Genomic DNA, 17246 nt, shown 5'->3' on the forward strand with positions numbered 1-17246 from the left:
TTCAGCACTTCTTGTTGGATAGCAACAGCCAGATTCTCACATACACACACAGAATTGAACACAGTCTCTTTTTGTTTATGTAATAATTTTAAATTAAAAAATCAAATGTATTTAGCACAATACTCCTTGTTATGTAATTTCAACATGAACATACCATAATCAAGGAAGGGATTAAGTTCTAATGCCATGGAGAATTTCCAAAATTGATAAAATGTGATTCAATAATTTGTTGCCTACTTGCTATAAATTAGTTCACAAATAATGTTGTTCATTAGCCTGCACAGTTTTCAGTGTAATTTATGATTGTATGGCTAGATAGCTTCCTTTTAATTGAATTTGTCTCATTTAATTAAAAAATAAAAATGAAACCTTAAATATAAATTATAGATTTGTGCATTTTCATACCAGTGATAGAAAGAGCTAGGGAATTGTAGAAGGTGGGTCCATGTTGAAGTATCATTTTTACACTAATTTAACAATTATACTTTTATTTTCAGCCCTAACTGTGTTGGACAGCGCATTATCATTAACAGCTGTATTTTGAATGGTTACATCCAGCAATCATAAAATATCATACCATTTAATAACAGAGCATACCCTATCATATACCAATATACCAAATCATTTACTGTTTCATATAATAAATATCATAAGTTCATTGATAACCTGTTTGTGAAGCGAGACTGTTGCATGAATCCTTCAAAACAAAAATCAAATGCATTTTACACATACATGAATAAATACTTGCGAATTTAGAAATGCTGATATTACAAGAATGAGGAGGAAGGGGATGTGGAGAAGTGAAGATAGTGGAGGAAGGCAAAAAATTCCTCATTGCTTGTATCATTAGTACGTTTCACTCGTATTTTAGCTGAGAAATGTACAACTACAAATAGTTAAATTGCACGTCATTTTATTTACTCCGTAGTTGTTATCTTGTGGGAGATTAGATTTCTTATCAAATTTATCTATGCTGAAGTTTTATAGCAAATCACTTATTTGGAATTTATTTGTAGTTCTTAGATTTGTCTCACTGGGCCGCTGTTTAACGGTGAAGGACTGAGACGGGGGTTAAAATAATCAAACCCTCCCATGTCATCATCCCTCTGTATCAGAGAGAAAGAAAGGAAGACAGGCTTTTCTGACGCCCAATCTCAACACAATGTTGGAGTGTAATCGCTCTTAATAGAAAAAGGTAATATATATTTGCTCTCTAGCTATTCAAATCTGATCTACATGATACGATTTCTGTGTTAAAGGACGCTTATTGCAAAGAAGGAAATCTCCGCTATGGCGTGGCGGTACAAGGTACTGATTTTCATCGTCTTTTGTTCTGACTGCGCGAGCGGACAGATCACTTATTCTATTCCAGAGGAAATGGAAAAAGGATCAAGGATCGGAAATATCGCTCAGGATTTGGGTTTGAATTTAAAAAGACTGAAATCGGGAAAAGCGCGAATCTTTTCAGGTGAGAGCAGGGAATATGTCGAACTGAACAGAGAAAACGGAATGCTTCTCATTAAAGAGAAAATAGACCGGGAGTCTCTTTGCGCGAAATTAACCCCGTGTGCTCTCCATCTCCAAATGATTCTGGAAAACCCGATGGAGTTATATTCTGTTACCGTGGAGATCACGGATATAAACGACAATGCTCCAAATTTCCAGAAGAATGAAATGAGGTTTGAAATAAGCGAGTCGGCAATGATCGGTGCCAGATTCGTGCTGGGTAAAGCTGCTGATCCGGATGTTGGGATAAACGGTCTTCAGAGCTATTTCCTCAACCCTACGGATAATTTTATTTTAGACAAAGAGTCAGGCGGTGAGAAAAATGTAGAGATGATTTTACAAAAGACTCTTGATCGGGAAAAGGAAGGACAAATTAATTTGTTATTGACGGCGTTTGATGGCGGTGAGTCCCGGCTGTCGGGAACAATGCAAATATATATAACAGTAGTGGATGCGAATGATAATCCCCCCGTATTTACTCAAAAGGTCTATAAAGCTACAATAATCGAAAACGCAGTAAAAGGCAGCAAACTAACTACAGTAAGTGCTTCTGACGCAGACGAAGGCGCCAACGGTCATGTGTCTTATTACATTTCTGACGCAGTGGACATTTCTTTGGCTGATATTTTCCTTGTAAATGAGCAAAGTGGAGAAGTTACATTAAACGGCGAGATTGATTATGAAAAATCGAACATTTATCAGCTTGATATTCAGGCCAGAGACCAAGGGGGACTCTCTGACACATGTAAGGTAATTATTGATGTACTGGATATTAATGATAACAATCCAGCAATCATTATCATCTCTATGTCTAGTTCAATATCAGAAGAATCAAAACTTAATTCAGTTGTAGCAATGATGAAAGTAAATGACTTGGATTCTGGAGCAAATGGACAAGTTCACTGTACTGTTAATGATAATATTCCCTTTATTATCACTTCACCATCAAACAATTTCTTTAGCCTGCTCACAAATCAGGATTTAGATAGAGAGAGAGAAGCTGAGTATAACATCACTGTGACTTGCTCTGATGAGGGAGTTCCCTCACTCTCCAGCAGCACTTCTCTCCGTTTACACATATCAGATATAAATGACAACGTTCCTGTTTTCGAGAGAAATAATTACCAGGCCTATGTGGTGGAGAACAACACACCAGGTCTCTCTATATTCACAGTGAAGGCCAGTGACGCAGACTCCAACCAGAATGCTCGAGTTTCTTATATTTTAGAAGAGAGCACTGTCAATGGACTTCCTGTGTCATCATATGTGTCAGTCAGTGCTGATAGTGGAGTCATTAATGCTGTGCGCTCATTCGACTACGAGCAGTTAAAGGACTTCCATTTCCGCGTCAGAGCGCAGGACGGAGGCTCCCCTCCACTCAGTAGTAATGTGACAGTAAAAATTGTAGTCCAAGATCAGAACGACAACGCTCCTCAGGTTCTCTATCCAGTACAGACCGGTGGCTCAGTGGTGGCTGAGATCGTGCCTCGTTCAGCAGATGTGGGTTATCTGGTCACTAAAGTTGTGGCTGTTGATGTGGACTCTGGACAGAATGCCTGGCTCTCCTACAAATTCCAGAAAGCCACAGACAGGGCGCTGTTTGAAGTGGGAGCGCAGAATGGAGAGATACGAACTGTGCGTCAGGTCACTGATAAAGATGTTGTGAAACAAAAGCTCACTGTAGTTGTGGAGGATAACGGACAGCCATCTCGCTCAGCTGTAGTGAACATCAATGTAGCTGTAGCGGACACTTTCCCTGAAGTGCTCTCAGAGTTCACAGACTTTGCACAGACCAAAAAATATAATGAATACCTCACATTTTATTTAGTTTTAGCATTAGCTGCTGTTTCTTTCCTTTTCATCACAACTGTAGTAGTTATAATATCAGTAAAGATCTACAGGTGGAGACAATCGCGCATCTTCTATCAATCCAATCTTCCAGTTATTCCGTACTATCCACCCGGTTACACAGACACAGGAGTTACTGGAACTCTGCCGCACATGTATAATTATGATGCTTGTATGTCGACTGACTCGAGGATGAGTGACTGTAAATATTCTACACTCGGAGGACAGAGTGTTTTAGTGATGGACCCGAGTTTTACAGAAACTATGCAGCAAGCTATAAAGGAAAACAATTTACTGGATGATGCTGATTCTCCTGAAATGGTAAGGGCTTCTGATCACAGTTCCTTATCATGAACCTTTCCCAGTCTTTATATAGCATTCATTCATGCCAGGAACAACAGTGCTTTTGGGAAACTCTCCTGTTTGTGTGCACTTAAACTGGCATGTTCCTATTATATATTGTTAGCTGAATATTTCGGATTACTACATTTATCTAGATCACAAATTCAGCATCATATTAGTTTGTGATTGCACTATCCCCCATTTATTCTGGTGACTGTGCACGCGGACAGACTCACTGCATTTAAGACGTCTTTCTTATCAGGGCACACCACCTCCGCATCAGCATCCATTCATCTCTTGACGAACTCACCGTCATGTATCTCTGTGGCGGGTTTCATAAAGTCTGTGCAGATTATATTCTTTGAACACAAACACTGTTTCTTGGCCGATTAGACAAACAGCCACTTCTGTGCAAAAAATAATTTCTTGTCTACTTTTGGTTAAATACCCTTTATTCTGAATTAACTTTTCTCTTTCCCAACCGTTTGGTCATTTTGTTGTCTCGCTGGCTCGCGCGTCACCTGTTCGTTGGCGATGGTACGTTATGTTGAATGTACCATTCTGTTGCTATGTGAGTTTAACAAATTATTAGGCTATGATATATATGATATATATAAGATATGATATAAGTAAAACATATATTAAAAACTTAATTTTTAAATATGTCTCTAGCATTGTTCAGAGGGCCGCACCAAATGTGGGGGCGTGCCCCAGTTTGGGGAACCCATGACGTAAGCGAATCAGATATCACCTGTATATATAATTGTGATCTTTGAGGCCTAATTTATAGTTTTTTGAAACGGACTTTGTCTAGACCCTAATCACGTAAAATCAACTGTTGCATAAACGTAAAGATATCGCAATAAACATGTTCTTATTTAAAAATGTATTGTATGTATTATATAAAAATATATCATAAATGTGAAATGTATTATTGATTAATTTTTGTGTGGTTGCATGAACTACGTGTAGGAATTGATCTGTCGTCTTGCCGTTTAACACTAGACACGTTCAATCATTGAACTTTGTGTCAGCAGCATGGTAGCGGGGAAAAAATAATAATGAAAGTAATAATATGTATATACAGATTGTACACAGCGGTATAAAATACAAATAACTGGTCTATCATGGTATAGGGAAAAATACATTGTTGCTTCCGTATAGAGACTGGACGAGCGTGATGTGCATGTCACCAGTTTTGATTAAGAGCATGATTAAATTTGGAGTTCCTAACATAAAGTCTAGATAATAATAATAATTACTATTATTATTATTATTATTATTATTATTATTATTATTATTATTATTATTATTATTATTATTATTATTATTAACAACAACAACAACAATAATAATTTTAACTTTGTTAAAACACACATTCATTCAATGTTTTCAACAAACATGTAAATTACGGTTATTTAAAATGTGTAATTCTCAGCTGTTAACTCAGAGGGCCGCTGTTTACTTATGGTGCGCAAATCCAGTGTTTCCGCCTCGGACTCGCCCACTGCATAACAAATAATCAAAGAAAGAAAAGCTTCTCGTTCTCGCCAGCTCCGGAGGCTTGATGGGTTTTGTTTGACATATTTTTTTTAGAACTTTCAATTTCAGTATTTGATCTTGATTACTAAGCATACGGATTTTTTTCAAGTGGGAAGATTTGGGTTTTCTGTAGAGACGCAGTGATGTGGCAGACGGTATTGTTCTTCATCCTCCTTTTTTCTCGCTCCGTGCTCGCGCAGGTCAGCTATTCCATAGCGGAGGAAATGGCGAAAGGCTCGGTCATTGGAAATATTGCTCAGGATTTGGGTTTGGATTTGAGAAGACTGCAATCTGGAAAAGCGCGAATATTTTCCGGAGACAACACGGAATACATCGAGCTGAATAAAGAGAGAGGGTTGATTCAATTAAAAGAAAAAATAGATCGCGAGTCTTTGTGCGCTAAAACAACACCATGCGCTTTACATCTCCAAATGATACTTGAGAATCCGATGGAAATGTACACAGCTACCGTGGAAATAACAGACATTAATGATAATGCGCCATTTTTCCAGACGGAGGAAATCAGGATTGAAATAAACGAGGCGACCATACAGGGCGCGAGATTCATGTTAGAGAGAGCAATGGATGCGGACGTCGGTACCAACGGCCTTCAGAGCTACTCACTTAAACCGACAGATCATTTTGTGTTAGATTTACAAAACCATGCAGACGGTGACAGAAGTGTAAAAATGATTTTACAAAAACCCCTTGATAGAGAAAAGCAGGAAAAGCTTACATTATTGTTAACAGCGATGGATGGAGGAGAACCGGTTCTGTCTGGTACTGTACAGATACACATTACTGTTCTAGATGCGAATGATAATGCTCCTGTATTTACACAGAAAGTGTACAAGGCTACATTAACAGAAAATGCAGCAAAAGGGACCAAAATAATAACTGTGAGTGCCTCTGACGCGGATAAAGGCTCTAATGCTCAGGTGGCATACTATTTATCAAACACATTGGATAGTTTTCTAGATTTGTTTATTGTACAGCAACAAACTGGTGAAGTTATGTTAAATGGGCAGGTTGACTTTGAAAAAGCAAACAATTATCAGCTTGAAATCCAAGCCAAAGATAATGCAGGACTTTCAGATTCTTGTAAAATAATAATTGAATTATTGGATATAAATGACAATGAGCCAGCTATAACTATTCTGTCAATGTCCAACTTTATATCAGAAGAATCTGTTTCTGGAACTGTTGTAGCAATGATGAAAGTAAATGACCCTGATTCATCTGCAAATGGACAAGTTTATTGCACTATTATCGATAATATACCCTTTGATATCAGATCCACGTCCAAAAATTTCTTTAGCCTTCACACAAATCAAGAATTAGATAGAGAAAGAGAAGCTGAGTATAACATCACTGTTACTTGCTCTGATGAGGGAGTTCCCTCACTCTCCAGCAGCACTTCTCTCCGTTTACACATATCAGATGTAAATGACAATGCTCCTGTTTTTGAGAGAAATAATTACCAGGCCTATGTGGTGGAGAACAACACACCAGGTCTCTCTATATTCACAGTGAAGGCCAGTGACGCAGACTCCAACCAGAATGCTCGAGTATCTTATATTTTAGAAGAGACCACCGTCAATGGATCTCCTGTGTCATCATATGTGTCAGTCAGTGCTGATAGTGGAGTCATTAATGCCGTGCGCTCTTTCGACTACGAGCAGTTAAAGGACTTCCATTTCCGTGTCAGAGCGCAGGACGGAGGCTCGCCTCCACTCAATAGTAACGTGACAGTAAAAATTACAGTCCAAGATCAGAACGACAACGCTCCTCAGGTTCTCTATCCAGTACAGACCGGTGGCTCAGTGGTGGCTGAGATCGTGCCTCGTTCAGCAGATGTGGGTTATCTGGTCACTAAAGTTGTGGCTGTTGATGTGGACTCTGGACAGAATGCCTGGCTCTCCTACAAACTCCAGAAAGCCACAGACAGGGCGCTGTTTGAAGTGGGAGCGCAGAATGGAGAGATACGAACTGTGCGTCAGGTCACTGATAAAGATGCTGTGAAACAAAAGCTCACTGTAGTTGTGGAGGATAACGGACAGCCATCTCGCTCAGCTGTAGTGAACATCAATGTAGTTGTAGCGGACACTTTCCTTGAAGTGCTCTCAGAGTTCACAGATTTTACGCACAGCAAACAATATAATGATGACCTCACCTTTTATTTAGTTTTAGCATTAGCTGCTGTTTCTTTCCTTTTCATCACAACTGTAGTAGTTATAATATCAGTAAAGATCTACAGGTGGAGACAATCACGCATCTTCTATCAGTCCAATCTCCCAGTTATTCCGTACTATCCACCCGGTTACACAGATACAGGAGTTACTGGAACTCTGCCGCACATGTATAATTATGATGCTTGTATGACGACTGACTCGAGGAAGAGTGGCTGTAAATATTCTACACTCGGAGGACAGAGTGTTTTAGTGATGGACCCGAGTTTTACAGAAACTATGCAGCGCGCTATGAAGGAAAATAATTTTCTAGAAGATCATGATTCTCCGGAAATGGTAAGGGTTTGTTATAATAATCGAATAATATCTTCCATTTGTCATTCGAATATGTAATCCAAACCTTTTTCAGTAAGAGCCACATAATTTTTGCTTTCTTAATCGAGGGGCGGGTCATTCTGTACCAGAAAATTACATGGGCCGAAGTGACTATAGTATTTTTGTGGAGATTTTGTTATGATTACATTTATCATTTTTTCATTTCATCTTAACATTACTGTTGAAGAGATATAGACGGAGCTTTAATGATATTTTTTTCATTTTCACTTCAAAGTTTGAGTTAAATCCGCGAAGCTGCACAGCTGTGCTTTGTCCTGCACGTCATTGCTCTCGTCCAGTGCTAATGCAAAAAAAAAAAAAAAAATCAATTTCTTTCACTTCGTCCTGCAGCTGATCATATACATTATCTTCCATTTCTTCTGGTGATTGTGCATGCGGACAGACGCACTGCATTTAAGATGTCTTTCTTATCAGGGCACACCGTCTCCGCATCAGCATTCAAACGTTTCTTGACGAACTCACCGTCACGTGTCTCTGTGGCGGGATTCATAACGTCGGTGCGGATTATATTCTTTGAACACAAACACTGTTTCTTGACGGATGAGACAAACAGCCACTTTTGAGCACTGAACAAAAAAAATTACTTGTCCACTTTTGGTTAAGTACCCTGCATTCTGAATTAACTGTTCTCTTTCCCAACCGTTTGACCATTTTGTTGTCTCTTTTGTTGGCTCGCGTCACCTGTTCGTTGGTACGTTATGTTGAAGGTACCATTCTGTTGCTAGTTGAGTTTAACAAATAATTAGTCTACGTTAATAACTAAACGAATTTTTAGTTTGAAAGCCAACTGTTAGCTATGATATTATAAAAACCTATATAAAATTTTAATTTTTAAAATATGTCTCTGTCATTGTTCAGAGGGCCGGTCCAAATGTGGGGGCATGCCGCAGTTTGGGGAACCCATGATGTAAGGAACCAAATATCACGTGTATTTATAATTGCAATCTTTGAGGCCTAATTTATAGTTTTTGAAACGTACTTTGTCTAGAGTCTTATCACCTAAAATCAACAACTGTTGCAGAAACGTAAAGGTATCGCAATAAACATTTTCTTCCTTTAAAATGTATTATTTATTAATTTTGTGTGGTTGCATAAATTACATGTATTAATTAATCTGTCGTGTTGCCGTATAACACTAGAGACGTTGAATCCTGGAACTTTGTGTCAACAGTATGGTAGCGTGAAAAAAGAAATAATAATAAAAGCAATAATATTTATATACAGATTGTACACAGCCACACGAAATACAAATAACTGGTCTATCATGGTATAGGGAGAAATACTTTGTTGCTTCCTTACAGAGGCTGAACAAGCGTGATGTGCATGCCATCAGTTTTGATTAATAGCATGATTAAATTTGGAGTTCCTAACATTTAGTTTAGATATTATTGTTATTATTATTATTATTATTATTATTATTATTATTATTATTATTATTATTATTATTAACAACAACAACAACGATAATAATAATAATAATAATAATAATAATTTTAACTTTGCTAAAACACATTCATTCAATGTTTTCAACAATCGTAAATTATAGTGCTTTAAAATGTGTAATACTTAGCTGTTAACTCAGAGGGCCGCTGTTTACTTATGGTGCGCAAAATCCAGTGTTTCCGCCTCGGACTCGCCTACTGCATAAATAATCAAAGAAAGAAGAGTCTTGTTCTCGCCATCTCCGGAGCCTTGATGGGTTTTTTTCGACATCATTTTTTTAGAACTATCAATTTCTGTATTTGATCTTGATTACTAAGCATACGGATTTTTTCAAGTGGGAAGATTTGGGTTTTCTGTAGAGACGCAGTGATGTGGCAGACGGTATTGTTCTTCATCCTCCTTTTTTCTCGCTCCGTGCTCGCGCAGGTCAGCTATTCCATAGCGGAGGAAATGGCGAAAGGCTCGGTCGTTGGAAATATTGCTCAGGATTTGGGTTTGGATTTGAGAAGACTGCAATCTGGAAAAGCGCGAATATTTTCCGGAGACAACACGGAATACATTGAGCTGAGTAAAGAGAGAGGGTTGCTTCATTTAAAAGAAAAAATAGATCGCGAGTCTTTGTGCGCTAAAACAACACCATGCGCTTTACACCTCCAAATGATACTTGAGAATCCGATGGAAATGTACACAGCTACCGTGGAAATAACAGACATTAATGATAATGCGCCATTTTTCCAGACGGAGGAAATTCGTTTTGAAATAAGCGAGTCAGCTGTACCGGGAGTGAGATTCGTGTTAGAGAGAGCAATGGATGCGGACGTCGGTACCAACGGCCTTCAGAGCTACTCACTTAAACCGACAGATCATTTTGTATTAGATTTACAAAACCATGCAGACGGTGACAGAAGTGTTGAAATGATTTTACAAACACCCCTTGATAGAGAAAAAGAAGAAACGTTTACTTTGTTACTAAAAGCGATGGATGGAGGAGAACCGGTTCTGTCTGGTACTGTACAGATACACGTTACTGTTCTAGATGTTAATGATAACGCTCCTGTCTTTACGCAAAAAATCTACAGAACGACATTAATAGAAAACGCAGCTAAAGGAAGTAAATTATTTACCGTTAGCGCTACTGACGCAGATGACGGCTCTAACGGTCAGGTGACATACTATTTGTCAAAAACAATGGTTAATTTGTTAGATTTGTTTAGTGTCGATCAACATACTGGTGAAGTTATTTTAATTGGTCAGGCTGACTTTGAAAAAGCAAACAATTATCAGCTTGAAATTCAAGCTAAAGATAACGGAGGACTCTCTGATTCATGTAAAATAATTATTGATGTTTTGGATATAAATGATAATAAACCAGCTATAACTATACTGTCAATGTCCAATTCAATATCAGAAGAATCTGTTTCTGGAACTATTGTAGCAATGATGAAAGTAAATGATCCTGATTCATCTGCAAATGGTCAAGTTCAATGCACTATAAGTGATAATATTCCCTTTGTTATAACATCAGCATCCAAAAATTTCTTTAGCCTGCAAACAGATCAGGAATTAGATAGAGAGAGAGAAGCTGACTATAACATCACTGTGACTTGTTCTGATGAGGGAGTTCCCTCACTCTCCAGCAGCACTTCTCTTCGTTTACACATATCAGATGTAAATGACAATGCTCCTGTTTTTGAGAGAAATAATTACCAGGCCTATGTGGTGGAAAACAACACACCAGGTCTCTCTATATTCACAGTGAAGTCCAGTGACGCAGACTCCAACCAGAATGCTCGAGTTTCTTATATTTTAGAAGAGACCACCGTCAATGGATCTCCTGTGTCATCATATGTGTCAGTCAGTGCTGATAGTGGAGTCATTAATGCTGTGCGCTCTTTCGACTATGAGCAGTTTAAGGACTTCCATTTCCACGTCAGAGCACAGGACGGAGGCTCCCCTCCACTCAGTAGTACCGTGACAGTGAAAATTACAGTCCAAGATCAGAACGATAATGCTCCTCAGATTCTCTACCCAGTACAGACTGGTGGCTCAGTGGTGGCTGAGATCGTGCCTCGTTCAGCAGATGTGGGTTATCTGGTGACTAAAGTGGTGGCTGTTGATGTGGACTCTGGACAGAATGCATGGCTCTCCTACAAACTCCAGAAAGCCACAGACAGGGCATTGTTTGAAGTGGGACTGCAGAATGGAGAGATACGAACTGTGCGTCAGGTCACTGATAAAGATGCTGTTAAACAAAAGCTCACTGTAGTTGTGGAGGATAACGGACAGCCATCTCGCTCAGCTGTAGTGAACATCAATGTAGCTGTAGCAGACACTTTCCCTGAAGTGCTCTCAGAGTTCACAGATTTTACACAGACCAAACAATATAATGACCTCACCTTTTATTTAGTTTTAGCATTAGCTGCTGTTTCTTTCCTTTTCATCACGACTGTAGTAGTTATAATATCAGTAAAGATCTACAGGTGGAGACAATCGCGCATCTTCTATCAGTCCAATCTCCCAGTTATTCCATACTATCCACCCGGTTACACAGACACAGGAGTTACTGGAACTCTGCAGCATAAGTATAATTATGATGCTTGTATGACAACTGACTCAAGGAAGAGTAACTGTAAATATTCTACACTCGGAGGACAGAGTGTTTTAGTGATGGACCCATGTTTTGCACAGACCATGCAGCACTCGTTGAAGGATGCTAACCTTCTAAATGAACCTGAATCTCCAGAATTGGTAAGGGCTTGTTTGTAGCTTTGATGTTATATCTAATCTTTAACACACACACACACACACACCAGAAAATAGGCACTTTTGTCATCTTTGATATACATTATCTTTAAGCTGTGCTCGTTTTATCTATCCCTAAATGAAAGTCTGGATTACTTTTTAAATGTCCATTTAATTTGTGAGCAAAAATGTTTTCTCAGCACATTATGGATTAGATTGTTATAATATGTGAACTATAATTTTGCCCAGTAAACATATAGAACAGGTTTTTTTTTTTACCTCAAAACAGGACAATGTTGTGTGTTAACCATTTATCATAAGCTAGAAAATATATACTTTGCATAATAATTTGACACAAATCATATATTCTTTACATAACTTTAGTATGATGAAACCACAAAAAAATTCACTAGTATTACTTTAAACAATTATTCTAAACAGGTTTTAGTCAGTGTATTTAGGGATTGTTTTTTGTATTTCATTACCTAAACACTATCTTTTCACCCCCTTCGTCAGCTTGAGTAAAGGTCAATTTTTTTTTCTTGCAATAACTGTTTTTCTGATTATCACTGATTATGAGATGAGCTGCTCACAGTCAAGCCCTTGACAGCTTCAGTATTTTGGTTTAAATATGAATAAAGCACAAACGTTGACTTCGTGAAGGGTGAAAATAAACATTAATAAGGCAGCTATAGTTAAAGCAGAGCATGTCAACAGTGATGAAAACACTAAAGCTTAAAATTACGTGCAACATTCGTGACTTAGACTCAGTTGGTCTGATGTTAATGTCATATTGTAATGAATTGGAAGCTGTGTTTGTAGATGAACTGTAAGGCAGATTTATACTTTCAGCCGTAATCCAAGAGACTAGTCAAGATTCAACCAAGTTTATTCTCTTCGTTTCCTCTTCTAGCATTGTTTGGTGCTACATTTACTAGAAAGTGCGCTCTAACATTTTTCCTTTTCTAAGGGCTTGTAAACACTTCCGTGTATGTATATTGTGATGATTAGAAAGCGTTATTTACAGACAAATAACACTTTAATAAATTGGTCTGTTGTGCAGTGGTGTATTGTGGTAGTTGATGTAGTTCCCAGTTTTTTACTCAGAGGGCCGCTATATACTAAGGATGCTCTAAATCCTTCTGTATCCGCCCTGCACCCGCCCACAGAATCCCGAATAATTAAAGAAAGAAAATCCTCACATTTTCTGCATTGGTGTAGTCGTGGGACATAAAATCCGACAAATATCTTAAAAGAAGTTAGTTCATGACTTACGCTGGATGACTGCTGATTATAAAGATTACAGCACGAGTTCGTTTTAGGAGGTCTTCTGTACAGACGCTGCGGGGATGTGGCAGACGGTATTGTTTTTCATCCTCCTTTCTTTTCGCTCCCTGCTCGGTCAGGTCAGCTACTCCATACCAGAAGAAATGGCGAAAGGCTCAGTCGTTGGAAATATTGCTCAGGATTTAGGATTAGATTTGAAAAGACTGAAATCTGGAAAGGCGCGTGCATTTTCCGGAGAAAACGCGGAATACATCGAGCTGAATAAAGAAAGAGGTATGCTGCTTATAAAAGAAAAAATAGATCGCGAGTCTTTGTGCGCTAAAGCAACACTATGCGCCTTACATCTCCAAATGATACTTGAGAATCCGATGGAAATGTACACAGCTACTGTAGAAATCACGGACATTAACGACAACGCTCCGTTTTTCCAGACGGAGGAAATCAGGATTGAAATAAGCGAGTCGGCTGTACCGGGAGCAAGATTCATGTTAGAGAGAGCAATGGATGCGGACGTCGGTACCAACGGGCTTCAGAGCTACTCACTTAAACCGACAGATCATTTTGTGTTAGAACTGCAAAATCACGCAGACGGAGGTAAAAATGTAGAAATGATTTTACAAAAAGCACTCGATAGAGAAAAGCAGGAAAGGCTTATTTTATTATTAACTGCCATAGATGGAGGCGAGCCAGTAATGTCTGGTACTGTACAGATACACGTTACTGTTCTAGATGTTAATGATAACTCTCCTGTCTTTTCACAAAAAGTGTATAAAGCCTCAATAATAGAAAACTCACCGAAAGGCACTAAACTGACAATCGTGAGCGCATTTGATGCTGATGAAGGAACAAACGGACAGGTGACTTATTATATTTCAAACATAGATAACACTGTGAAAGATGTATTTACTATAAATCAAAATAATGGCGAAATAACATTGAATGGGCTGATTGACTATGAAAAGACAGACCATTTTCAACTTGATATTCAAGCGAAGGATCATGGAGGACTCTCTGATTCCTGTAAAGTAATGATTGTTGTATTGGATATAAATGATAATAAACCCATCATCACTATTCTCTCTATGTCTGGTTTGATATCAGAAGAGTCTCCTTCTGGTACAGTTATAGCGATGATTAAAGTAAATGATCCAGATTCAGGTGAAAATGGTCAAGTTCAATGCACTATAAGTGATAATATTCCCTTTGTTATAACATCAGCATCCAAACATTTCTTTAGCCTGCAAACAGATCAGGAATTAGATAGAGAGAGAGAAGCTGACTATAACATCGCTGTGACTTGCTCTGATGAGGGAGTTCCCTCACTCTCCAGCAGCACTTCTCTCCATTTACACATATCAGATGTAAATGACAACGCTCCTGTTTTTGAGAGAAATAATTACCAGGCCTATGTGGTGGAGAACAACACACCAGGTCTCTCTATATTCACAGTGAAGGCCAGTGATGCAGACTCCAACCAGAATGCTCGAGTTTCTTATATTTTAGAAGAGACCACCATCAATGGACTTCCTGTGTCATCATATGTGTCAGTCAGTGCTGATAGTGGAGTCATTAATGCCGTGAGCTCTTTCGACTACGAGCAGTTAAAGGACTTCCATTTCCGCGTCAGAGCGCAGGACGGAGGCTCTCCTCCACTCAGTAGTAATGTGACAGTAAAGATTATAGTCCAAGATCAGAATGACAACGCTCCTCAGGTTCTCTACCCGGTACAGACTGGTGGCTCTGTGGTGGCTGAGATCATGCCTCGTTCAGCAGATGTGGGTTATCTGGTCACTAAAGTGGTGGCTGTTGATGTGGACTCTGGACAGAATGCCTGGCTCTCCTACAAACTCCAGAAAGCAACAGACAGGGCACTGTTTGAAGTAGGAGCACAGAATGGAGAGATACGAACTGTGCGTCAGGTCACTGATAAAGATGCTGTGAAACAAAAGCTGACTGTAGTAGTGGAGGATAACGGACAGCCATCTCGCTCAGCTGTAGTGAACATCAATGTAGCTGTAGCGGACACTTTCCCTGAAGTGCTCTCAGAGTTCACAGATTTTACACAGACCAAACAATATAATGATGACCTCACTTTTTATTTAGTTTTAGCATTAGCTGCTATCTCTTTCCTTTTCATCACAACTGTAGTAGTTATAATATCAGTAAAGATCTACAAGTGGAGACAATCACGCATCTTCTATCAGTCCAATCTCCCAGTTATTCCATACTATCCACCCGGTTATACAGACACAGGAGTTACTGGAACTCTGCCGCACATGTATAATTATGATGCTTGTATGACGACTGACTCGAGGAAGAGTGGCTGTAAATATTCTACACTCGGAGGACAGAGTGTTTTAGTGATGGACCCGAGTTTTACAGAAACTATGCAGCGCACGATGAAGGAAAATAATTTTCTGGATGATGCTGATTCTCCAGACTTGGTAAGAGATTGTTTATAACTTTGATACTTTATACAAACATTTTTTATAGTGAACAACAGGCAGATATGTCTCTTTATTCGACAATATTTCTCAGTGTTTGTTCCCTCATTTCAAAATCAGATACAGCAGAGATTCTTACGTGTGTTTATAAATTCTGAATTTTTGTCTACAACATATTTTAAGATAGTGAGGCACAATTTCATGAAAGCAATCACATATTTAAATTAATTAGTGAATTATTTAAAAGTAATTTGTGCCCACAGATAAGTGCAAACCAGAACTCCTAATGGATATAATTATCCATTCAAAGATGAGAATTATTTAAACCTACACAATAAACGTAAAAGCATGAATACTAAAACATTTTTAGTAGAGTTGTTGTATGCATGTTTGCTGGCTCTGGTGGCTTGTTTATTGTTTAGAAATAAACTCTATTAACGATGATGTTGTTAAATAATTATGGTCTTTTTTATTTTTAAAAATATTTTGCTATAGTTTTTCTATTTTTCTATTAGTGCAAGATCATTTCAGAACCATTTTGTTCTGGACAGCGACACAACTCGCCATACTGAATTCAGAGCTAGAGCGTTTTTTGGCTTTCTATCAAGTTGTAGATATTTTCCGACAACAAACTTTTTATGTAAAAGTGAAACCTTTATGCATGTACTTTCAATAAATAATTTTATTTATTACCTATTTTTTATTATTATTTAAAATAATTATATATATATATATATATATATATATATATATATATATATATATATATATATATATATATATATATATTTTTTTTTTTTCCTATATATATATATATATATATATATATATATATATAGGAAAAATAAAAACTATCATAGTAGAAATTAAAGACATGATAAATTATGAAAAATACCAGTAGTTATGTAAAGCCAATTGTGTATTGGATATACATATACAAATATATGTGTATATAAAAATCTAAAAATATATAAACTACCAGTCAAAAGTTTGGACACATCTTCTAATTCCATGGCCTTTCCTGATGTTTATTTCTTTCTACATTGTAAAACAATGCTGAAGGCGGCCGAAATACACAATAATGTCCTTTGAACAGTTGATATTGAGATATGTCTGCTACTGATGCACTGTAAAGCCTTCATAACGACTCTAATCTGAGGTGCTGTTAATTGGTGATTACTGAGGCTGGCAACTCTAAATGAACTTCTCCTTCTTTTCTCTTGGTCTTGCTTTACTGGGATGGTCTTCATGTGAGCCAGTTTCATCATGGTGCTTGATGGGTTTGGCAAATACACTTGACAATACTGTTCTTGCAAGAACTTTTCCAGAACACCTGACCTTCATGTCTTATTAATAACAGCTGACTGTTGTTTTTTGTCATTACATATGGATTACTTAAGTCCACGTGTTATTTCATAGTTTTGAAATCTCCAGTCTTGTTCTAAAATGTAGAAAATAAATCCCTTAACAAAAAACACTGAATTAAAAGGTGTGTCCAAACTTTTGA

At 37.9% G+C, this 17246-nt stretch overlaps 1 protein-coding gene across 31 annotated transcripts in view; it reads left to right on the forward strand.

The window, feature by feature from the left end:
• The window catches only part of LOC131366964 (protocadherin alpha-C2-like), a 239726-nt gene that overhangs the window by 166674 nt on the left and 55806 nt on the right, over positions 1-17246 (forward strand). The window contains exon 1 of one of the 31 annotated variants that reach the window (XM_058412064.1): positions 5207-7763. The exons of 26 other annotated variants lie outside the window; for them this stretch is intronic. In XM_058412064.1, coding sequence (XP_058268047.1) covers positions 5382-7763 — 2382 coding nt within the window. In that variant the 5' untranslated portion in view covers positions 5207-5381. Of the gene's footprint in view, positions 1-5206; positions 7764-9432; positions 12015-12400; positions 15740-17246 lie in introns of those variants that run through there. 4 more of the 31 variants (XM_058412065.1, XM_058412078.1, XM_058412063.1 and 1 more) reach the window with 4 other exon arrangements.

Source organism: Hemibagrus wyckioides, linkage group LG16 (assembly GCF_019097595.1).
Source record: "Hemibagrus wyckioides isolate EC202008001 linkage group LG16, SWU_Hwy_1.0, whole genome shotgun sequence".
NCBI classification, from domain to species: Eukaryota; Metazoa; Chordata; class Actinopteri; order Siluriformes; family Bagridae; genus Hemibagrus; species Hemibagrus wyckioides.